Raw genomic sequence first — 25361 nt, 5'->3', positions numbered from 1 at the left:
GGTGCAGTTTGGTTCTTGCTATTGCTCAGTGTGTTTCCACGTTTGTTTTCTACCCAGCTTTTGGGGATTGGTTGCAGTAGCTGGAGTGACAGCTGCCAGAGGAGTTTTTGGGAGTGTTGTTTTTCCAACGGGCGCATCGTCAGGACCCGCTGCTGCCTGGAGACCTGCAGGCTGAGCCGAAACACTGCTTTTAAACACTGACCACAGGGAAACAGAAACCTGAAGGGGAACTTTACAGCAAAACTTCAGCTCTGGTACAAAGCCAGACAGGAAGCTGGACCAGGAGCCACTTCTGCGGCCAGACATGCTCCGCACGCTGGGCGCTTTGAGGCTGCTGCTGTGCCTGCTTGGGGCCAAAATGGTTGGGTTTTTTAGTCTGTAATAAAATAGGCCCTCTTGTGTCGTGGCCATCTGAATTATTACCTGCCTGGCACTTCATTATAAACACATTTTTTCCATCTTGGTACTGTTTTCCTGCCATTTTATTGCTTTTAAGGTTCTGTTCTTCTTGTTTTATTCATCTCTTCCAATCGATAGAAACATACTTGTTTTAGCAAGCAGCAAAGGCAGATGTGACTGATGTCCTTATGGTGGGAGCAGAATCGCTTTCAGAGTATTTGGGGAATGGGGGGGAAGCTTTTAAATCTAATTTTCAAAGATCTTTAAAGCATAACAAACTGCTCAAGACATGTAGCTGAGTCTCCCACTGCCATTAGCTCCAAGAGTTGAGATCCTAGCATTGTACCAATGCAGAATCGGGGCCAGTGCCTGAGATCCATCCTCTGGGGGTTATTGTTGTTCTTTGCCATGGCACTAGTTAAAAACCACCTAATGAGATCATCTCCACCTGTTCTGGAGGATTGGTTTGATGGAGGAAATCCTGCACGTGCACATGGATGTGCATGTGTGCATAGGCACGGCAGCGCTGGGAAGCTCAGTCTTCCCAGAACTAGTCTCTATGGGGTTTGCCATTGCAAAGATTTTCTTTTTTTTTTTTTAATTCCCCCCCTTTCCACGCACACAGATTGCTCTGACAGCAATAAAATGAAACGGAGAATTGAATTTGAAAATAAATTGTTTAGATGATGCAGCACCAGACGGATAGCTATTCCAGAAGAGTCAGTCCGCGATGAATTGGCTTTACTGCCAAATTAGAAATGCAGCAATCAAAGGAAAGCAAGCTAACAGCACGGCGGTGCGGGGCCTGTGTGCCTGGGTCGGGCAAACTCTTCGGCTGGGATGTGGTGAGCAGTGCTCCTGCATAAATTCAGCAGTGGGTCAGGTCTAATGCAAGACAGAGATGTCACAGTGCCCTTTGAGTCCTACGCAGATTAGAAATCAGTAGACCTGGGTTATAAATATTGGATTTTGTCACTGGTTGCTCTGTGACCATGGGCATGTGTTTTAACCTCTCTAAACCTTGTAAAAGGTTGGTGAAGTGCTGTGCAAACACCAAGTACTCCTGAGGCCTGTTGATAGTGGTGTGGTTTCCTCATTTCCAGACCACAGTTTAATCGACTAGAGAAGTTGGTTTTATTTTGGGACTTTTTCCCCCAGGTGTAGGTTTGGGGCTGTTTTTGCTCCAGCAGCTGAAGACTTCCAATAAACAGACACAGTAGAAAGGTGGATTTTGGTGATGCAAAGGAACCAGGCAAGTACTTCGCATGCTGGGAGAACAGTCGTGAAATCCTGCTGAGGCTGATTTGGCCTGTCAGCAGACAGCTTCACTTCTTGTGTCCTCTCTTCCTCATCAGGCATCTTCTCCCACCCTCGCCCCCCCCATGATTTTGTTACCTTTATGCACAGCCCACAGGGAGTCTTACAAATATTTGAGAAGTTACTGCTTTAACCCTTGATGTAGTAACTGCTGTGTTCTCTGTGTTCTTAAGCAAGAATTTTATTAAATTGCCTCGAACTTGTGTATGATGGGATTTATTTTTTCTCTTGCGGTTTGATCTTTGGCAGTATTCTTATGCAGCGGGAGTGTAAAAATGAGTCTGGTATTGACATCAGTGGCGGAGGATTTTGCCCGTAGACCGCTTTGGAGGTGAAAGAGAAGGAATCCTACCAAGACAGTAACTCAGAATAAAGCAAGGAAGAAAAGTACATTTCTGCCGTCTTCATTGTTAGAATCCAAATGACTTTCTTCATCATGGTGTTACTGAGGGCCAAGGAAGTCTAATTATTGCCTTTTTTGCTGCTGAATGAATGTGAGAGGATAAAACTTGTTACCTTTGAGTGGATGCATCTCTGGTGTGTTGCTGATATTGGAGAGATGCTTTATTGTCTAACAACAGAAGGGTCTGCCTATTCATTTTGAGCTTTTATTACATCTCTCCCATAGAGATGGTATTGCATATGAAAGTCTGATTGATACGGTGGCAGAGGTCAGAAGGGTAATAGCTTTGATGGTATCCCCTGAAGCAAATCAAAATTCTTCTAAAAGATTCTGTTCAATTTGATACCAAGGGTCTGGTAGCGCTCCAGGGATTCTTCTCTCTGCTATTAAACTTATTGCTGTTACAAAAATTAACGTTTGTGTGGTGTTGTTGTTTCTTTTTTATAGGATTTTCTCCAATAAGAATGGAAAATAACTGCTTCTTTCTTTTTTTTCCTGTCACTATGTTGCAGGGATCCCCAATGCATTTGCTTGCCGTTATTTAAGGAGCCTTTACTAAAAGCTTCTGGATTGTGATTCTGAGTGGACAAAAGCTTTTTGTATTCAAAATGCTCATAAAGGAATATCGTATTCCTCTTCCAATGAGTGTGGAAGAATATCGAATTGCGCAGCTGTACATGATACAGGTCAGTAATGTTTCTACCCGTGTGGGTGGGTGCAGGCTAACACAGGGCTTCATGTGGAAGAGTGGAGTATTGCTGCAGAATTAGATGTTTTAAAATTGAGGTTTGCTGTGTGCTTATAAAGGAGTGGGGGCGGGAAAGTAATACAAACTTCAGTTTGAGTTGCCTTCTCTTGTCATTAAATTAGAGGACCTCTGTTTGACCTACCTGGGGAAACAATGGCTCATGGATAGGCTATTCCTATGGAAGGAAGCACTGAGCCTAAGCGTGTGGGTACCTACCTGGAAGTGATCAAGCTGTAGGGCTTAAGCAGCCACTGCATTCCACATGGGCTATGGTTACTGGTTATATCAGTTCCAGCTGCAAACCAAGGCTCGTGCTCTTTTCTTGGGAAGAAACAGAGGTCTTGATTCCCCCCCCCCCCCCCCCCCCCCCCCAAAAAAAAACCCAAAAAACTTGAGAGGGTAAACCAAAGGCACAACTTTGAATTTAGGGGGTGAAAAATCTAGATGTAATATGTCTTTGCTTACCACTATGAAACAGATACTAGTTTAGGCATAAAACTTAGATTATTTTTAAATTCCCATCAGTATTCAGAAGCCTATTTTGTTGAATTCCATGTCTTCAGTAAGGCAGTTAATTAAAATGTTGGTTTTCTGTAACTCAAATCCTTTGTGCCTATATTCTCCCAGTGCTCGAAATCCAACTAGGAGCATTTTTAAAAGAAAATGAATCTGAAGTGTTATTTCATTGTCCCATGCTTTAAATAAAATTTATTCTTGCTCACCCAGCAAAACACACATCTAATATTGAGTTTCCTGTAGAACTCTGCTTTCTGTGGCAGGATGAAGCACGATGCTAGAAAAATCTGCTTTGGCTTAAAACCTAAAATTAATTAAGCAAAAAAAACCAAAGCAAAAGCAGAACTCCTCCATCTCTCACCTGACTGTCTAACTATGTTCCTTTAAGGATTAATGCACTTGGACTTGACTGCTAGAACAGTGGATGTTGTGTTTTCCAGTAATAACAGTCAAATTCCTTTTTCTGACACAAATGGATCATATTTGTGTGTTTCACCTAAATGTTAGCATAAATGAGTAAACGTTTTTCTTAGGTGGCTTCATTTTTGTGTATCTCTTCCTGATGCTCTAGCTGCTTTGAATATTGTTGTAAAAATTTTGTTACTTTTTTCTTCAAATTTGTCTTAGCTGTTTCGAATAAAGAGCTGTTTGATGGAAGCAGTGTATTAGCTATGCAGAACTTGTCAGTGAGCAGCAGAGTGTACGGGAGAATGATCTGATTAAGGAGGAGGAGCCCACCTGATTTAATGGAGGATGAATCGTTAACTGGGGAGTGTCTGTGGGGGCCTCCTGTGAGATATGGAGGACTTGGTCAGGAAGCTAAATTTGCTGTACCCTTTCAGAAGTTAAAATGTTTATTTTTATTTCATTAATGCAGAACACTGGATTCCACTTTATTCACTTGACAGTGATTTTGGCCATGTCTTAAAGTCAAAGGACTAGATAAGCCATGAGGGTTTCATGCAAGGGGAAGTTCATTGGCCCAGGAAACTATTAAAGAAACTACGCCTCCGAGTTGCCATCCAGCTCAGTTTCAGACCTGCTCTAATTTTCTAGCTCATTGATAAGCAGCAAAGTTAAGTTTCCTCTTAGATCAGGTGCAATAGCTGGTGTCAAGTCAGGTCTCTGACCTCCCTCCACACTTGGAGCTGGGGGGATAGCTGGAATGCTTACCCAGGTGGAGGGCCACCTATACGTAGCCCAGAAAAGGAACATGTATAATTTTATATATGTTTGATAAATAACCCGAGATCCAGGTGAGCTACAGAAGGGCATGACAAAGAAGTGACTTTACTGCATTATGTGTACAAGCAGTACAAGAGGAAGAGTTAGCTGTGCTTTCTACTGAAAATACTAGTCTCAAGTAAAATTTGAAAAAAAAAAAAAAAACCCGAAAAAAACAAAATCAGAAAACCCACTTAGGGTGGAATGTGGAGTTTATGTTTTGTTTCTTAGTGATTGGTAGCTATCTGCTTCAACTCTTCCTGAAATTGGTGGAAAGATTCCTGCTGACTTCAGAGGGAGCTTTTCTTAGACCATGATATCAAATGGCCTTTTTCTTCAGTTTGATTTAAAAGTGGAGGTTTTGTCTTTGAGACAGGTGCTGGGGAGAGAGCAGTGGGGAGCATGACTCTGGTTTTTTTTCAGAGAGTAGAGGAAGTGCTTCACATCTGTCTCTTTATTTTTCCTCTCAAGCACATACAGAGCTACAGGAGAAGCAAGTTCTGTATGTGGAACCCCCTTAGGGGAACAAGCTGAGATATCTGTATAAAACAGCAGTGTAGAGGCATTTCTTAGAAATCTTTGGCTGAAACGTAGAAGAGAATGATTTAAAGTAGCTCTTGGGGAGAGGAGCGATTCTTAAAAGCAAAAGGTTCATTTGAAAGACATTTGTTGTGTACTGTATGGTGTCATTGTTGCTGGAGACACTAGTTGGCGTGGTCCTATAACAAGCTGTTTCCCAACAGTGGAAAAAGGAGATGTCACAATTATTCCTCCAGGGTTTTAGAGAGTCTTATGCATGTACTTGAAGTCGATCACTCTTAACTCCAAGCTCATAAGTGAAGAACCCCATTAAACTCCAAACCAGTTGGTATAAAGTTGCTTTTTAAAGAGCAATCAGATAATTTCCTAGATTCCAGTAACCTCCAAAGGAACATTATCAAAAACAACCTTCTCACCTGAGGGATGTAGCAACTGGTCCATGCAGTTGCTTGGGGAACCCTTTCTGTGCAAGTAGTGCCTCAAAGCCATGTGGGCACGGATGTTCAGACTCAAGCTGTAGTACTGCGGTCACTTTTCAGATGTTTACGTGGAGGCTTTTGCTTTGCAGTGGAAGGTCCTTTTGTCTCCTTCCATGAGAGAACAGTCCTTCCTTCTTAGAATTCTTAACAAAAATTTCTACCAGATTTGATGTAAGCAGCATCACGCCCAAGTAGCAAAGGATCCTTCCATTAAACGGGGACAGACTGTGCTCATATTCACTGTGTTTACTGGATGGGAGAATGAAAATTGCGCAGTATATAATCCAGCATCTCCATTGGTCTCTGTGCCACTAGGTAGGCGACACATGCAATAAATCATTGTGTGTATGCCCATGTTGCTCTGTAATTCTTCTTATAGTTAAATTTCTCCAGGCTGGTGTATAAAGCTGTGAAAACTGAGGCAAGTGGCCTGGTGCTTTGCCTTTTTTTTTTTTTTTTTTGAGGGTGTGGGGAGGGGAGCAACAAGTCTCCGAAGTATTGCTTTCTGCTAGCTTCTGAAATATTATCTACAGAGACAGTGGCTTCAGTACTTTAAGTAGCACTTAAATTCTTCCATAAATAAGTTAATTTTACATTACAGTGAAGGTCTTAATGTACTCTTGACTCACTTGAAGCTTAGCAGATCTGAGCGGAATTGTTTTTCTCTATTAAATTTTAGGCTATCAATATCCATATTTTTGTAGGAAACCTCTCATGCAGTGTTGTCAATGTGTTCAGTTTGGGAGCCCTTGCTGCATCAGCCACGGGGCAGATGGCTTTTAGCTCTACCATATGCACAAGGGTTTTTTTGCATCATAACTGAGGTTTTGTCTCTTGGTATCCAAACTAAAACATACTAATATTTATATCTGAGCTCGGAACCAGTGATCTTCCTTCCTACTGTGACCTGGTTTTATTCTGGTGTATAAAATGGGCAAAATATTTCAAACCAGTGAAATTCTTTGTACCTCTTTTCTAGACTATAGTTTTGGAGTGTAACTTTTCCCTAAAACCTGTATGCACATTTAAAAACCCGTCCTGCTTCCAAGGGTGAGAGATCTCTAGCTAAATTCAGCCCTGAGAGTTGCCCGTAGGACTGGGAGAGCTGCAGTTTGATCTGGGGAAACTGCAGGCTTCTGTCCTAATGTAAGCAGAAAGCAACTAGAGATGAGCGCTGAAATGAGTTTCATGAAGCACAAACTGTTTATGGAGGGGACAGCTGTAAGTATCTGAAGGGATTTCTTGCTTCCTGCAGAAAAGCTGAACTGAGGACTGTCCTGGATATGTCTTCTGACTCTGCACCTCACATCAAAGGCACGTGCAATATTTCTGGTTCAGTGAGGACTTTGAAGCCTGTTGGACACAAAGGATAGGACTGTTCTGTGTTACACATTAGATCTTAAAGGGTCTCTTAATTCTTCCTCTTCTGTGTCCTGTATATTTGTGTCTCAGCAGCTGTGCTTTCCCATACCATTTGCTTCCTTTTATAGTGGTTACACCTTTCTGTATGCCTCCCCATCACCCCAGGAATAACGCATGCTTTAATGTTAAGTCTCTATCTCATAAAAGCTTGTATTCCAAGGTCTGAATGCATTTGTTGGAAAGATCAGTATGTTATTAGCCAAAGGTCAGTCCATTTATCATCTTAATACCATCCATTACTGTGGTTCCATATGCCATGAGATTCCGAGAGACCATTGCCCTTCTGACCCTTACATAAGACGAGAGAATTCCTCTTGTTATTAAATCTTATTTTTATATTGGTGTGCATAGCTTGCTTTCTCTGCTGTAAATAACTGAGGTCCTTGTTCTCTCCATGCAGTTTTCTCTGAGTACTTGTGACCTTCCTCCAAAGATAGTGTACTTTAAAAATATTCCTCTGGACCTAGTGATTGCCTTTTGAGGGTGAGACTTATTTTAAGATGCTGCGTCATCCTTATAAGCTAGTAACGTTAATACTTTGTCATTCAGTACTTTGAGGGTCTACAACTGGGGAAGGACTCTGGCCCCTGTTGGAGGCAATCTGTTAAAGATAATCCATCTGCTCAGCACTGTCTGCTGAACTCAGGCAGGATCCTGGGAATTGAGGGCTCTTCTCATTTTTTAACATGAGCCTCTCTTCTGCAGTTCCTCAGGGCTTTGCATTTATTGCCTTCCCTGAAAAATCAGAGTGTGTTTCTAAGCGTCTGCAGTATGCGGTATTCACCTGTTGTGTCTGCTGATGGAGTACCCTGAGTCTGTTCCCTCTTTTCCGAAGGATCATGGTTTTGTACATCATATCAGTCTCCAGACCCCTGCACTGTCCTATTTTCTCCTTTGCTTGCATGTACCTCTCAGCACCTTTGAGACTTCAAAAATGTGCTTCCTGGTGGTAATTCTTGAGGCCACTTCCTGATATCTGGGTGCAAAAGTCATGTCCTTTAAACTGTTAGCTACACTTAGCAGTTGCCAGCAGGCCCAGCAGATGGTGAAAGACTGATTGAGTGGGGGAAAACAAACTAACCCTTCATCTCTGGACACTGAAGAACAGGATGGCTGATTATTTTTGTTTCATTTGCAGATGCCTTGGCCATCTGGACAGATAGACATATATGCTTTAATTTTAAAAGCAGGTGACACTGCTGACAGCTCTAGAGACCCTGGAAGATTCACAAGTCTAAAAGCAAAAGCCTGGTTTGAAGCTTTTCTGCCGATTTCTACACTGCAGCATTCAATACCTGTGACTTCTATGTTTTCTCTTCTTCCTCTGGTTTTCATAACCTTTCTTTGTGATTGTGAGGGCTTGCATTCTTTTGAAAGGAGAGAGTAAAACACTTGCAGTTGCTTAGCTTTGAGAACAAGGGCGGTAGAGGTATGTTCAGTGCTACCAGACTTGCTGTCTAAATTGCAGAGGTGACAGTGAAACCCATAAGGGTTAGTATTTTGCGAAAACATACAGAAATAGCAAACATCTTTTTTGCATTTACTTTTTTTCTTGTTTTGTAGCCATTATCCTGGAATGATTCTTAAATTGGCTGCTATTCCATACCTGGTGAAAAAAAGATTGATTTTAGAGTAGTGAACTGTGTTGCCTTGACAGTTCACGTGCTCTCTAACAAAACTGAGTGAACACACAAAATATTTTAAACTTCAGATTTGCACTGGTTTTAATACAGGATGCAGCACTGACAAGCCTACTGAGCTTGTGGCTGTAAAAAAAATCCTTTTTCTTACTTTATTCTTATGAACGAAGATTTCTGACCTGCCTACTTCTGGACAAAATCTTGACTGTTGACCCAGATTAGGTTCTCACTTTTCCAAATACCTGAGGGCAAGTAATGAATTGTTAGGAAAACAGTGGGGATTTCTTCAAGCCAGTCCTCCAGTATTATAGCATACAGCCTATTGTTAGTGAATAATTGCATTGGGTTCCTAAAATCGAAGGGATGTAGTCAGAGGATCAGAATTGATCCCAAACACCCTGAGCTGAAATTTTGTCTCTGACTCACATTATAATAATGGACCACTTGCTTTATCTCCCATTAAACTAGGGACAGTAATTCCCACAGACAGTGTCTGTGGAATAGTTAATACAATGAAAAATCTGTTTAAAGGCAGGGAAGGAAATACTGAAGGTAAGATGAAGTACTAAGCTGGAAGTGTAGTAGACAGTTTGAAAGATGGAGCATGTGGGATAAACAAGTTTGAGGTATCTCCGCAATAAAGTGATTCTTAATTCATGTGCTTCTGGCACATCCAGCCCTGGCTCCATAGGAGTGTGACTGAGTGTCTTCGTAAGGCAGAGTGATTAATGAGTGGCCATGAGAATGGTTCTCTTATGTAAATTATTTATAGTCCTGCACAATTGATTATCCCCAAAATATTGTGGTTTTGTACAAACAGCTTCATTAACACCTAGACCTGATTCTAAATAATGCAATGCATACAGCATTTGTACAAATTGATGCTGCGCCTATTTCTGCTCTGTCTTGCGAGAGTCTACTGCCGGCAATCTGTCCTGCCTTTAACTTTTAGGGCTTTTTTTTAGGAATCTGTTTTACGTTACAAGAAAAGTGGCCAAGAATGATGGCGCTGCAGATGGCAGCACAGGTAACCTTCGCTTGCTTGGGTGAGAATGGTCCCTTATTTAGGGCCTTCTGCATGCTCAGCTTTTTGCTTCTGTTGGCTGGGTGTCTTGCAGGATTTTGGGCTGGAAACCCAGAGGAAGGAAAGGAGGTTCTTGCAGCTGCAAAGGCCTGTGACCCCCACCTCAAACAGCTCTTGGGAGAGTGAAAGCGTGGCAGATCTACATGTGCTTCTCTCTGGCAGGAAGACCCTTCATGGGTGACATCCTCTTCTTTCTCCCTGTGCATTTAATATCACCTTGGAAGCAGCATTACACAGTGATTAAAGGATGGGACAAAAGGCCAGAAGTTCATGTGTGACAGTTCTGGTTCTTGCTTGGTAAACTTGAGGGAAGAGCCCCATAATAACCCTGCTGCAAGTAGGGGGGGTGATCGGATTCCAGCTTCATGCAGAGCTGGGAAGGACCCAAAGGGGAACCCTCCAGGAAATTGCAGCTATGCAGCGCTAGGTTGGGAAGACAGATGCTAACTACTTCATGGTTACAATAAAAATCTTCTATCTAAAAAGCTGATGTGGTTGGTTATCTCCAGTGAAACCAGACTATCATGAGGGGAAGGGCAAAAGGTACTTGGCTGCATAACCCCCAGCTGCAGAGTGTGTAGACAGCCCCACTTCTGCTGAGACTGAGTCACTGGGATTTCTGATGTGCCAGGAGGATGCATCGCTTCCAAATCCAGTGTTGAGCAGGGATGTGAAGGGGATTCATTGATCTGTAAAGTGAGTGGATCTGGAGGAGACTGTGCTCATGGTCAGTAAAGCCTTACCTCTCCGTGAAATGTCTACATCTTGATAGAGCTGTCCTCTTTGGCCACCTGATATAGGAGCCCGGAAAGTGGCAGTCTTTTCATGGCATTATGACTAGATTTCTGCCAGGATGGGGACTCTTCTCATTTCACTCAACACACACACTTTACAACTAACTCTCATTTTAGGACTCCTTTTGTTTGTTTTCGTCTGGATGGTAGGAACACTTAAGACCAGGTTTTATGTTCAGCTGGAGAAGCGCCAATGTTTGGGGGAAGGGATGTTGCCTAGATGGAACGAAGCACTGTGCTTGCCCAGGCATTGATCAAACCTAGGAGAAGAATGTTTAAAGCAGCTGCTCTTTTGCCTTTATTAATAAAGCCATTGATGAAGAACAGATTTCTTTCCCCTCTCCCAGGGTTTCAGGTCATTCCTCTGTGTACAGTGCAATGAGGCTGGGAGTCAAAGTGCTGTTGTAAAGCCTCATGTTCTGATCATTACCTTGTTGACTCAAACTAACCTTCATTTGCTAAATAAGTATTGACACTGACCCTTCATGTATTATTTTTTTAACAGCGCTAATTGAATTAAAATAATTGTCATGCGTGAAGGATGCATGTTAAAGCGCAAAGGGCACACAAACCTCATCTGTGGGCACCATGGTTACTAGTGACATCACTTGGTTTGCGGTTAACAGTAATGATTCGTGTCCAGTGCTGAAGCCTGAGTGGAGATGGCCTAAACTAAACCCAGTGGATTGCTGATGCAGTCCCATTGCCATGGAAACAGATGTTGCAGCTTAAAGTTGCTTGCATTCATAATGTAATGCACATGGTGTAAACAAAAACATGGTCCTGTGGTGTCTACAACTTCTGAATAGTGTTACTGGAGAAAATGGGAGATCCCATACAGTTGGACTTGGTTTCCCGTTAAGGTAGTGCCAACTTAACTGCACACGATGAGATATAGTAAGCCTTGCCTTTCAGTAAGAAGAACAAAGTTCACAAGTCCCTTGCTGTCCTCCAGCAATTCTGTTGTTGAAAAACCGTCAGTCTGACTTGACGTAGATTGTTTCTGATTTGTACATTACAAAGTGCAGACTCAAAAGTACTATTAAAACCCATCCCTGGGGTAACAGGGTTCCTAGGTCCTGCTTACTTTTAATATTGTGTTTCCAATATAGCCAGTAAGACTACACTCAGCTCCTGCAAAACAGGAGTAGAGAAGCTTTCCTGTCTTCCCTGCTTGAGAACGGTTTTGCTGCATTTTGGTAAAGGTCCCTACTCAAGCCTAATGAAGATGATTGCCACATCATAGTTAGGATGCTGAAATGGGGCTTGAAAGATCTGGGTCCTAGACGTAGCCCTGCCAGCAGCTCTGTGCCTTCAGTTACTTTCTCCCTCTTCAAAATGGTTCTTGTGTTGATTCCATCATCTTTAATGAGAGAGGACTCAGCTGTTCTGACTGTGGCACAAAAGACTTTGATGGCAAGAAGTTGTGTGTGCTGTTCTACTTCAGCACTCTACTGCATTAATAACAGTAGGGGTGATTTTTATTTTTAATTTAATTCATGTAACTTCCTGTTTGCTCTTAGAACATGTTATGCACTGATAAAATTATGTCAGTTTTGATCTGATCAGAAGTTCTTCTTGGCTTCTGAAACAGTGGAATAGTACCATCTCCTCTGCTCCTTTCTTTCACACTGGAAAAAGTTTTTTGCTCAGCCATCCCCCTGATTGTGGCCATATGATTTTAACTGAGTGTTTCAGGTCTTTGACACATACATTTTGAAAGGAAAAAAAGAAAAACAACAACAGAAACCAGCTTGGGAAGTATGACTCTACTGTACATTTAGGGTAAACCAACATTTTGTTTTCATCGTCAAAGACCTGATTTTTTTTTTATTACCTGCAGTAAATACTGACCATGAATGGTGCCTGGTCTATCAGATATCTATATCAGCAGGCACAAGGTGGTTGTTGGTGAAAGCAGATTGCTCGTAATGAATTAGATGTCAGTTCAAATGCTCAGAAAGGAGTGGTTAACAGAACACAGAGCTGAGTCATACCATAGCAAGAGACAGCTGAAGATAGAACAGATACACCCGTGTGCATGCACATAGTCACTGTACATGTTATCTGTGTGCAGAAATCCTGTGCTGGGAAAATGTGTTAATAAACCATGCATTAGTTTCAGGACCTCTTGGTATTTTCCAGTATGTTTATCATGGGCTTTCTGGTTTTAGGTGTTGTCTAATTCTGGCTTGCAGCAGCTATGGCTGAAACTGTGCATCTGTTGTCATGCTGGTTTATTTGTGGTGTTTGAATGCTAGTATCGCCACAATCAGCCCAGATACATGGCTGAGGATAACAGGCTGCTTTGTTTATAACCTCCCAGCGTTTCTGTAAAAAGCTATCTGTGTAATGTACCAGTCATTGTCTAACTGGTGCCTTCTTTGTATGTGCAGCATCTGCTCTTGCACAGTGCCTGCGGGTAGGAGATGATGATGGTTGGTAGGCAGCTGCCTGGAGCACATCGAGGAAGGCAGCTAGTGATGGGAAGAAGGCAACACTTTGGATCATCAGTTAGAAGAGTGAAATCTCCATCAGCCTAAATAATGTCCAACTGGTGATAGTTGGGAATGTTTTTCCCTTAATGTATTGAAGAGGTTCTTCTCCCAGCCCAAACTTCGTTACTCAACCTTTTAGATCTTGGGAACCTTTATACTTCCTTTCTAAAACTGAACAGAAAAAAAAATATTAAAAAGTCAGATTGGTGAAAACAGGTCTGAAAAGCTCTCCAATGATGGCAGGAGTCATCCATCTAAGCAGCTTCAGGCATTTTGTTGTTTGCTGGGTTGTGTAAGGCAATTTAGGCTTTCTCTGGTTCCCAAAGGACGGATCTGTTTCTGGGGACTTAATTGGCATTTGTGGTAGCCTTAGCATCCAAAACAATAAAAAAATAGCAATTGGCCATAGAGAACGTTTTCTTAGTCCCCCTTGCTACCGCAGTTTGAGCAAGTATGTTAGCAGGATCCTCTGGGGATATTTGCTGTCATGTTCTTATTCAGTGGTTACATAGATGCCTTTGTTTGTTGTCATTGTTAACTGAAACCATCAACCAGCTGTAAACTTCTTGTATCCATATCTGTGTCTAAATGGGATAAAAAAAGTCCCAAGACTTCTGTGTTATTTTAATGGATTCTCCCAGAAGAATTTGTCTGGACTATCAAAATACCCTGTCGCCAAATGGGAGCTGGAGAGGGGGTGGGGGAAACCCAAACCAAAAAATCTTCTGGTTATTGTTTCCAGGCAATGATTTGTGTCTCATTACTCATGGACGATAGGTCTACCAAGCATAGTGCTGTCAGTCTTCGTAATTTGAATAATCTTAAACCAAAACTCTTGTGGGTCATAAAAGTAGGCCCCTGGTACTGTGTAAATACATTGCTGTAATGCACCAAGAAACTTCATCATGAAGCTAAAGCATGTCAACCTTCTGCAATCACTATCTACCTTATTTAGATTGAGGGGTTGTAATGTAAACAATAATCAGTGGTAAACAAGGTAAGATTATAGCTATAATGTATTTTTAGAAGCTAGAACAATGCCTGGATTGCCTGTTATCACCATGCAACCTACCCTGTCTTTACTGTTCTCTGCAGTACCATAGCAATGCTCAAAGTAGTAAGTTACAATAAAAACCACCCCCAAACTTTAGGAGAAACTAAACCACTGAGCCATTTGCTGTGCTGCTGTAGGCTTTGCAGAGATTCTCTGTGTATGGACCTGAGCCCGTGTGCAGCCTGTGCTTTATTCCGGGGCCAAAGCACAAGGAAAAGGACTTGGTTTAGATTAATAGTCTTCTCGGTGTTCTTCTGAGCAATACTACTATGGTTGGTGAGGTTTGTTTTTCCTCTAATTCACCAAAAGCAAAACATTACAAGGCCAGTTTAATTTCACAGCCTGACTTCTGCATTTCTCCAGACGATATGATAGGGCATATCTTAGCTGTTTTATCCAGCATTATGGATTCTTGTTCTGTGAATGCTGTTCTTCTAGCTGTAGTGAGACTCCTCAAGTCATGAGGGTTTCTTTTGCCATCAACCGCCATTCCTTTACTGAGCTGTACCCCACTAGAAAAATATACAAGTGACTAGTCACCTGGTCCCACTCAGCTGTGCCAGGTCAAGTTTGCTGGACTAAGGCTTTGCAAGATGTGCTGCATGTTATTAGCTGATAGTGAGGCACATTTCTGACTGGGAAAGGGGATGGAAGGTCTGGGAACTGATCAACCTGTCTTTGCTAGTGGAAGGCTCTGTTTACAGCCATTTGTCTCCTGTTGTGAAGGGCAGATGATAAATGGGGTTAGGCTAGCCCAATGTTTAGATGACATTCATGGGAATTATTCATCTCTGATTGTTATGGTGAGGTCATGTGCTGTGTCCCATGCTATGCTGCTGTGCCAAGAGATTTATTTTAATAGAAGCCTTTAAGTAACTGGCATTCTTGCTAATCATGGTGCATCTGCTTCTCTGGGTTCCCTGTTATGAGTAATTTAATGCTATTACTTTAGCTAGAAGGGATCTGTGTCACCATCTGTCCTGGAAAGCTATTGATGGGGCTGTGCAGAACATGGAGTGTCATCAGCAGAAGAGAGGGACTTCTTAAAGGGATGACTGGATTTCCTGTTGTAATACAATATAAGATGGTTTACTGTGATTATGGCTTAGATAACTCGCATATGAGGGCTGTTAGCTACTCTTTGATTTTGTCTGGGACCATTCCTCAGATATTTATATATAGGGAAAGATACTGTTGTCAGTTAGTAGCAAGTAGTAATGACACAGGTAATCAGCTAAATAAAATCTCTACTTCTCACGGGGGTGTGGGTCTATAGGGCCAAAACCTTCAAGACTGACCCTAAAATGCCTGCACATCTGCCACTCCCAGCAGACAGATATTCTTTGGAGAGGACTTGCCAGACACTGAAAGGCCAAATGCCTTCCTAATTGGTGGTTATTTTTTAATTGTTGTTTATGGACCACTTCCTTGTAACAAGCCCTCTCCATGCCGTACCTGAGTCACAATAGACGTGAAGAGCCTATATGGTTGAAAAGCAAATTGCTCTTCACTTCCATAAGTGGTGTACTTTCACAGTACCACTTACATACAGAGTATCATCCTAGCCTCTCAAGTGTGGGGGGCTGATGTCTTTATTGTCCAAGAAAAGTGTCTTCTTTTTGTCTTTGTGACTGGTTAGTAATTGTACTGTTCGCCATCTAACCTGACCTTTTCGGTCCTTCCTGACCTTGCTGCAGCTTGTTTCCTTCTCGGCATGCTAACTGGTAAGTATGAAAGCATGCAGGGCTGGGAAGCAGCTTTGTGTGGGTTTATTGTGTAGAGTTTTTCTTTGATCGTACTATCCCTCCCAGCAATAAGTTATGTTGTGTTTTGAGTATAAATTGGCCTGATTCAGAAGTCCTGGCTCAAAAGATAGTTTGGGATATAAACTCTGCAGCTCTGGGGATTTTCTGTTTTGGTTTTTTGTTTGGTTGATTGGTTTGTTGGTTGTTTTTTTTTTTTGTTTGGGTTCTTATTGTCGTGTAGAGGTGCAGCTCTTATTTCACATTCATCTAAGAAAATGTTCTTGCTGTCTCTTGTCACATCTTTTGTAGATAAGTGACAAGCAGGAGGAATGTGTAGCGCCAAAATTTGCTTAAGGCTTGCAATGGTGTGAAAGAGGCTGTGGGCTGGAGTTGGTCATCTGGAAAGGCTGAAGGAGGAAGCATGCTTTCCTCTCAGAAGAGGGTTTGTGGTCTCCTGCAGGTGCATAGAAGTGAATAAAATAACCAGAAATCAGAAGTAGGATGTGAACTGACTTCCGCAGAGAGTCTGAGTTAGAATAGAATCATAGAATTCATAGAATCATTAAGGTTGGAAAAGACCTCTAAGATCATCAAGTCCAACTGTCAACCCAACACCCCCAGGCCTCCTAAACCATGTCACAAAGTGCCACGTCTACATGTTTTTTGAACACCTCCAGGGATGGTGACTCCCCCACCTCCCTGGGCAGCCTGTTCCAATGCCTGACTGCTCTTTCAGTAAAGACATGTTTTCCTAACATCCAATCTAAACCTCCTCTGACATAGCTTGAGGCCATTTCCTCCTGTCCTATTGCTTGTTACTTGGGAGAAGAGACCTTGCCACAGCCTCCTTTCAGGTAGTTGTAGAGAGTAATAAGGTCTCCCCTCAGCCTCCTCTTCTCCAGACTAAACAACCCCAGCTCCCTCAGCCGTTCCCCATCAGGCTTGTTCTCCAGACCCTTCACCACCTTCGTTGCCCTTCTCTGGACACACTCCAGCACCTCAATGTCCTTCTTGTACTGAGGGGCCCAAAACTGCACACAGTATTCAAGGTGTAGCCTCACCAGTGCCGAGTACAGGGGCCCCATCCCTGCCTGGCTCCTGCTGGCCACACTATTGTTGACACAAGCCCGGGGGCTGGTGGCCTCCTTGGCCCCCTGGGCACACTGCTGTCTCATGCTCAGCCGGCTGTCAGCCAGCACCCCCAGGGCCTTCTCCACCAGGCAGCTTCCCGGCTACTCTGCCCTAAGCCTGAAGCGCTGCATGGGGTTGTTGTGACCCAAGTGCAGGACCCGGCACTTGGCCTTGTTAAACCTCATACGATTGACCTTGGCCCATTGATCCAGCCTGTCCAGATCCCTCTGCAGAGCTGTCCTACCCTTGAGCAGATTGACACTCCCACCCAGTTTGGTGTCATCTGCAAACTTACTGAGGGCGCACTCAATCTCCTTGTCCAGATCATTCATGATGATGTTAAATAAGACTGGCCCTAAAACTGAGCCCTGGGGAACACCACTTGTGACCAGCTGCCAGCTGGATTTAGCTCTGTTCACCACAACTCTCTGGGCTCGGTCAGCCAGCCAGTTTTTCACCAATGAAGAGTACACCTGTCTAAGCCGTGAGCCACCAGCTTCTCTAGGAGGATGCTGTGGGAAACAGTGTCAAAGGCTTTGCTAAAGTCCAGGTAGATAACATCCACAGCCTTTCCCTCATCCACCAGGCAGGTCACTTGGCCATAGAAGATGAAGTTGATCAGGCAGGACCTGCCTTTCATGAACCCATGCTGGCTGGGCCTGATCCACTGGTTGTCCTGCACTTGCCTGGTAAGCTCACTGAAGATGTATTGCTCCATATTCTTTCCCGGTACTGAGGTCAGGCTGATACGCCTGTAGTTCCTCAGATCCTCCTTCCGACCCTTCTTGTAGATGGGTGTCACGTGGGCAAGCCAAGTTAGTTTGGGTTTTTCCCTTCTTCCTTCCCTCACAGTGTTGGGACCATAACACCATGCCACCTGTCTCTTTTTCCCACAATCAGACAGCTCTGTCTGAGAAGCTGAGTGCTAGCATTACCAGGTCATGTGGAAAAGCTGCTTATGGAAGTATTCACATAAGGAAAAAAAATGGCTGATATTGCAGGTTCGCCAGGGTTCTAGCTGTAGGATGAGAACCAGACAGCTCAGCTTCATGCACAGAGATTCTTGTCAAAACTGGCTAAATGGGGGAAAGAAAAGTGGAGGATGTTAGTAGTAGCTGTTTGTGTCTGGGCCAGTGCAACTGCTGGGCTTCAAACCAGAAAGGTTGAGCAGAGGTCCTCCTGAGCCTAGATCAAGCCCCATAGTTATGAAAGAATTGGAGTTTGTTTTTCTGAACTGCTTCAGATGTAAATAATTTCTTCTTGAGTTGAAATAAAACAAGATCGATTCCTCAGCTGAAACCTATGCAGAGAGTAAGGATGTTTCATCCCCAAAGATGGGTAATACTGATGAAGGCATGGATCAGAACAGTTCTGTTTGGGGGCAGAGGGCATAGACAGGCGTATGTGTCCTGTTCACCCCAGCTTGCATATTCCTCTCATAGAGAAGTCACAGTTCAGGGGACTATCAGAGCCTGGCTTTGCTTTGAATGCTTGTCTTTAGTCCTCTCAGATGGATCAAGCTGGGGATCTTGAACCCTATGGGTGCTCTGGGGATGCTTTGATCCATCTTAAAGCCATCAGGAAATACAACAGAAGGAAAAAGGTTTTTTGGGAACTGTTCTAAGCAAGGTTGACATGGTATTGCAGGGTTGGGTGCTAGGGGCTTCGATGAAAGGAAACATAGTGCAGGGGAGCTCCCTGGCTGCTGCTGATCTGTTTGTTGGGAGCGGAAGTCAGAATTGGCAGCACAAGATCTTGAACCTTAAAACTTACGGTCATGGAAGCAGCTAGCCTCTTGCATCGCCCTCTGAAGAGCTTCGAGAGGTGGAGAGCTATAAGAGGAAAGGAAGGCATAAGGTGTATCTCAGATGTAGCTGTGAAAGGAAGAGTATGAAATTGCATTCTGAGAAAGAAAGCCTAGAGGGAGTGTTTATCCATTTTCATATCAACCATGGCTATTAAAATAAAATAAACCTCCAGTGGTTTTGTTTTCTAATTAAATACAAGCATTTTTAAATCTGGGGACCCAGTTCTGTGTAGATCCAGCTTGGCACAGTCCTAGGAGGTGTGAAGTCCACTCAGTGCTGTGGATTTCTTTTGAAATTGACGAACTCCTAAATATGTGTTGATCCTAAATGAGGACTTGCAGATTGATTGGAATTGCTGGTAACCGTGCAATCTAGAACAGAGTTTTAAATCCAACTGATGTACAATCTACATGTAATAGCTTGGCACGAAGAGAACCCGTCTTTCCTCTGCTTATGATTTCCATATGCTTCTGCCATATAATAAAACTCTAGATCTCCATAATTTGTATCAACTCTTCAGAGCAGACGCTGTGCTATTATTCTGTCTGACTTATTTGCTGTGCCTGCTGGGTTACTGCCTTTTCCGAGACCTTTGAATTAACCAGATTTTTGGGTCATCAAGATTATTTAATGTTGTTGTCATAAATATTTGTACAGGACTTGGTCAGTGCTTATATAAGAACTGAAAGACAGTAATTTGTTTTAAGAGGATGTGTGCTTTAATGAACTGCCAGCTGAATGTTAGAAATAAACTGTAAAAAAGTGCTTTTCTTTTGTAGGACTATTGCAGTTTGTGGGGTGGGGAAAAAAAAAGACAATTTAGATTGTCAGTTATTTAGGTTTGTCCTTTACAGCTGTTAAATTTAAAATCGCTTGAGAGCTATTTAAAAAGAGGGCTGTTTACTTCTAAATAGCTGTGTTGGCTTATCACTCTGTCCTCAGAAGACGGGAAACTGATCTCTTGCATGTTATTAATAATTTTCTGTTAAACCATGGTATCCTTTGTATTGTTTGTATGCCAAAAATTAGAAGTTGTTATTGTGTTATATTTCACAGTTGATTCTTCTATAAAATCCCATTTCTTTCTTAATTCCCAAAGTACTGTGTTCTCAAATACAAACAATAAACTCAAAATAGTAGCAATATGAATCTGTTGTTTGGAAATGATGAAGGTTATACATCATCCAATCTGCTGAAATGTGTTAGAAATGAATAAATATTTGGTTTTCCTCTAGCTCTTTTTAGAAGCACTGAAATCAGTATTTTTTTATTGAAGGAATTTTTGCCAGGTTTCTCAATGAGGGACAATACTACAAATAAGCCAAAATATAGAGGCTGCCAGGGGGTGCTGTGTGCATTCTGGCAAACTTGGGTGGTTTCTTCTAAATATCTTAATTAGCAGAGCATAGTCTCCAAGCTGTTCGTGGAGAGCTGCTGCCATGCCAGACCACAAGCAACAAGCCCCCAAATCCTGTGGTTTTAGGTCATAAAATAGTCTTTAGTACTGTGACATTGCGCCAAGCTTGTGTATGATTCTTCGCATTGATACAACACCACAGGAATGTCCAAAGTCGGACAAACTCCCCTTCACCATGTCATCTGTTGATGTAAAAGATTTTTGTGCTGTTGGGTGGTTCACAGCTGGAGCCAAGGCTCAGTGCGCTCTCAGGAAGACCTAAGTGTATCCTATTGAAGGAGCAAGAATTGATGTGTTGTTACGTCTCCATTCACTGTCTCTTAGATTTTTACAGGATCCCTAATAAATCAGATATCTCTTCTTTGTTTTGACTAGATGAGTCCCTAAACCTTTCCTTTATGATCTCCCAGGTTCAGTATTCTTGTTGCCAGGGTGCTGCTACAGTTCTGCTGTCTGTATGAAGTACTGTTCAAAAGGAGTCCTAGAAATCATCCTCAATGTTCATGTGGTATGTACAACGCACTGGAAGGATTAACTATGTGATATATTTTCCCTTTCAGAAAAAGAGCAGAGAGGAGACATGTGGGGAAGGCAGTGGAGTAGAGATCCTGGAGAACAGGCCATACATGGATGGACCAGGAGGCAACGGGCAGTATACTCACAAAGTGTACCACATTGGTATGCACATACCCAGCTGGTTTCGGTCAATATTGCCCAAGGCAGCTCTGCGAGTCGAAGAGGAATCATGGAATGCATATCCTTATACAAGGACAAGGTAAAACTTATCAAAATGTTCAGAGCTGTTTCTCCTACTTTAGAGAGAGGATTTGATGTCACTCTGTGTGACAGTGACATCTCTTCCATATCCTGTAATATCCTTTAGAGAAACTGAGGTCAAGTGCTAAAACTCTCACACAGTGTTTAATCTCAGGCATGTGAGTGTTGCCTGAGCTGTCTGCATACGTACTTGAGAATTTGTGGCTGGTTACTCTAAAATGCGAGCTGTTTTGTCCATCAAAGCATGGGAAATCTTGAATAGTTTTTCAGTCTTGTATCCTGCACTGCATGTTCTACTTACTGTTGCAGATGTCTGCTAGCTCAGTAAAGTTATAAAAGTACAGAGTGATGGGACAGTTGTCATGTAAGAGAGGATTCATTTGTTCTAGGAAAAGAAAAATCTTAATAAATAAATCTGGTGCTTCTTTTCTGGGAACTGTCTTACTGTCATTTATCTAGAAAATTATAAGCTGCACCCTATGGTTTTCACCCTGAGAAGGGAAGGGTGCCAGAGTCTCTGTGGAGCCCTCTGGGACCTCCTTGTTTCAGCTGATTTTGTCTGGAAGGACTTCAGATACCCTGGAATAAATAGCCTCTATGCCAGTTACTCTGGTTTAGAGCGTTTGCCTGTTTCCAGATTTACAAGTCTGCTATTGCTGTCATCTTTCACAATAAAAAGGCTTTAATGGATATTTTGATTTTTATCAAAACTCTAGAAGAGTTTTAGTTCTGTTTTTGCTGCTTTCTACAAGTAATGTTAGTCTGGGTAAGGGTGGGGAGTCAGTGTCTGCATATGGGCAGTTGCTCGTGACTAAACATAATGGAGCTGTCTGACTTCCAAGTGATTAAAGTCCACTTCTAGTCTCTTTTTATCTATTCTCTTCAAATGCCTGTGAGTCAATAAGTTGGCCAGGAAGCCTGGCCCTGTGCAGAATCAGTCCGTATTTTATTCTGCCACAGATTCCAAGCAAGAGCTCTGCTTTTCTCCTGGTAGAGATGCATTTACAGGGTATCCTTGTGTTAGTATCTGTGTCATACCTGCAAGGGTAACGTAACTTGTTAGTATAGCAGACCCAAAAGTTATCTCTTGGCTGAAAACTGCTTCTTTAAAAACAGTCTGACCTGATAATCTCCTAGAGGAGACATTGTCAAATTAAGTTGCATATTTTTGTCAGCGTCTCTGCAAAGTGAGACCACTTGGTAGTCCCCTTGGGCTTTCTGCTTGCATGTTGCCAGCTGGAAGGCTGTTTCTTGGTCAATGTGAGTGCCCAGTCTCCAGCAATTGCATGCGGTGCATTGGTATCTTCTCACCTGTAATCCATGTAACACCTCATGGGGAGCACACCCCTTTGCTGTGGGTTTGGGGTTTTACTAAACCAGAGCTATTCAGTGAAGCCACATGTCCAAGGCAAGCTACTGTCTTAGGAAGTTTATTAAAGAAAATCTCTTTAACCTGTACAGTTGGTATTTTAAGCGTATCTGAAGTAAAACATGAGCAACGGCTGGTTTGGATTTCAGGCAGATTTTGTACATCTTAGGAAAGTGTTTTCTCTGCTTGCCAAGCTGAACGGGATTTACTCTAAGCTGTATTGTTCTTGTTCTCAGGTATACCTGTCCTTTTGTGGAGAAGTTCTCTATTGATATTGAGACATACTACAAAACTGATCCAGGAGAGCACGTCAACGTGTTCAACCTTTCTCCTGCAGAAAAAAGACAAACTATTCTAGGTGAATAGCCTTTTCCTTTTAATTTTTCCTTTATTCTGCTTTTTTTTCCCCTGTGTAAAGGATTTTGCTTGGTATGTCCCCATCTGCCTGTCCATCCCTCCTCTCTAAACACACACCTGCATGCCTGTTGGTGTCAGGCTCCAGGTAGGGTTACATCAAGTAGAGCAAGGCACCTGAGTTCTTTTCTAGGCTTGATGTAAATCACACGGAAGTAATTTTAATCCCCTGTCTGTAAAAGAAGCTAATGCTTTCCTATCTTATTTGTGCAGCTCCTGAGGGGAGTAAGACATCTAACAATTTTGGTTGTAATAAGTAGAAATAACCATAGAAGAGGAAAATATTGCTGTATAATTGTGTAGCTCCTTCACATACATGAGAATCATTCCTATCTGCATTTCTGAAACACGAAGGTGTATTTCGTTTTTGCTTCTCCTTCTCTGAGTCTTGCCCTTGTGCAGGTTAGTGAACCTTCTGTATGTAAGGATTTAATGAGAAAAGGCAAAAGGGAGCATCTTATAAAAAGGCAGAGAGTGGCAAGTGTCATAGTGATTCCTCTCCCTTGCTTTCCGTCGTGGCCCATGCCCGTGGCATTTCCCAAGACTTACCTGCATGGCAGGGAGTGCTGGCAATTACAGCCATGTGAGACTGAAGCATCCCTTGCTCTGAAGCTGCTGAGATTGAGGAGTGTTGAGCTCAGGCTGACTTCTGGCAGTCCCATGCTGCGCCGGCTGCAGCGGGAGCTCTGGGGAAGGACATCTAGTGGCTGCTCTGGCTCCTTGAGTGCTGTTGAAATGCGGGACATGGCAGTAACCCTGTGCAATTTTATTTGAGTGTTACTCGATTTAAACTTCCTTGTTTTGAACTTCAGCTTGACTGTCTTCATTCCCAAGCCTATTTGATCGGGCTTTCAGTACTGAACAAATAGACTTGAGTCATGCTGCCTCACTGAGAAGTGTGAGAATAGCTGTCATTTCTTGGGAAGTGTGATCCTGCCCTTCAATCCAAACTTCAGATATTTCTGCTGAGGTCTGCAGTGGGGTTCCTGATCTTTAAAATACGTTCATTCACTCTGCTCCCATTGCAGTTTCCACTTCTCCATTGTTGAAGTGTTAATTGGGACTTAAGTTAAACTTTCTGCCTCACAATAGCATGTGAGGAGTTACCATAACCTCACTTGATGGACTCCAAAGATAAGACATTCAGTGGTAGTGCCTTTTCCACAACAGTGCTAAGAAAGAGCAGGTATATTTAACCATCTCAGATGAGACAGAGCTGTAGCACTATGAGTGATATTAGAAAAGCTGCAAGATGGAATGTACAAAAGATCTTTTTGGAGGTGGAAAGGTGGAGCGAGCAGATCTGCCAGAGTGCTGTGGATCTGCAGTAGCTGTGGACAAAAACATCTATTTGGAGCAAAGCCTCTGTTTGCTAGAACTCTGTGTACTAGTTCCTCTGGCAGAGCTGATCACTGCCCAGCAGCAATGTATAAACAATTTCAATATCAGTTGTTTAAGTGTAAGTAAAGAGAAACTAAACTGCTGTAATGCTTCTGATACTTACTAAAGCAGAAATAACTCCTGAAAAATGGTATGTTCTTTTGTTCAGGAAAATGAAATGTCTGGTTTTATTCTCTTTCTATAGATCCTATTGATATTGTTAAAGATCCTATCCCTCCACATGAATACAAAGCTGAGGAGGATCCAAAGCTATATAAATCAGTGAAGACTAAAAGAGGCCCTCTCTCAGAAGACTGGATTCAAGAGTACAAGAACAACCCTGGGAAATACCCCATCATGTGTGCATATAAACTGTGTAAAGTCGAATTCAGATACTGGGGGATGCAGTCAAAAATCGAGCGGTTTATCCATGATGTTGGTGAGCATTTATAGTCTTCCAAAGTTCACTGTCAACTCCTTAATGTTGTTTCTGAATTGAAACACAAAAGGTGAGGTCTGTGCAATGTATCGTATCCCAAGACATGTCTGTGTAGAGATTCCCGGATCTGATTACTCTTTTTGCAGAGCTGTGGGTCAGTTCAGAAAAGATCATGTTATTCTGTCACTTGTAATCATGGTATGTATGAATCCAAACTTCATGTAGCCACTGAAAGGGTTTCAAGTCCTGTGTAGGCAAGACCTTGCATTCTCTCTCTCTCTTCTTTTTTTTTTTTAGATAAAGATCTGTCTAACTTTTCCAGATAATTTTCAAAATCTATGAGTTTTCTTTATTGTGAACAAAATCCTCAAGGGCTGCTCAAAGAAATGAGCTTTGCTTATGAGTCCTAAGTGGTTCCAGAAAACCACTCCCCGTACCATCTCTAGTTTCTACCTGCCTTGTGGCAGGGCTGGTGGGTCTCTGTGTGGTCATACATCTTTGTCCTCCAGGCTGCGGTGTTCAGGGCTCCCCACCTCGCTGCATTATGACCCACCATGGGTCATTGACAGCTCTTAGTTGTGAGTAAATGTGCTGCTTTGATTGATGCATCATTCTTAGGTCAATGCTTTTAAGGAGGTATTGTTTCCGTCCCAGAAGTAACTAAGTGGAGACAGTCCAGGTGGTAGCAGTGCTGGCAGTAATTTGTTCTTTGCAGAAAATCTATAACGCAACTGATATAGTTTCTGAGCCTCGCCGCAAGAGA

At 42.6% G+C, this 25361-nt stretch overlaps 1 protein-coding gene across 5 annotated transcripts in view; it reads left to right on the top strand.

Moving 5' to 3' along the window:
• PITPNM2 (phosphatidylinositol transfer protein membrane associated 2) overlaps positions 1–25361 on the top strand; it is a 143443-nt gene that overhangs the window by 68224 nt on the left and 49858 nt on the right. For all 5 annotated transcript variants that reach the window (XM_064466234.1, XM_064466232.1, XM_064466230.1 and 2 more), the window contains exons 3-6: positions 2632–2805; positions 20780–20994; positions 22602–22723; positions 24365–24598. In XM_064466234.1, the coding sequence (XP_064322304.1) occupies positions 2728–2805; positions 20780–20994; positions 22602–22723; positions 24365–24598 (649 nt within the window). In that variant the 5' untranslated portion in view covers positions 2632–2727. The remainder of the gene's footprint in view (positions 1–2631; positions 2806–20779; positions 20995–22601; positions 22724–24364; positions 24599–25361) is intronic.

The sequence above is a fragment of the Phalacrocorax carbo genome, chromosome 15, assembly GCF_963921805.1.
Source record: "Phalacrocorax carbo chromosome 15, bPhaCar2.1, whole genome shotgun sequence".
Classification (NCBI taxonomy): Eukaryota; Metazoa; Chordata; class Aves; order Suliformes; family Phalacrocoracidae; genus Phalacrocorax; species Phalacrocorax carbo.
The sequence above is the reverse complement of the archived record's forward strand: the minus strand, read 5'-3'. Positions and strand labels throughout refer to the sequence as shown.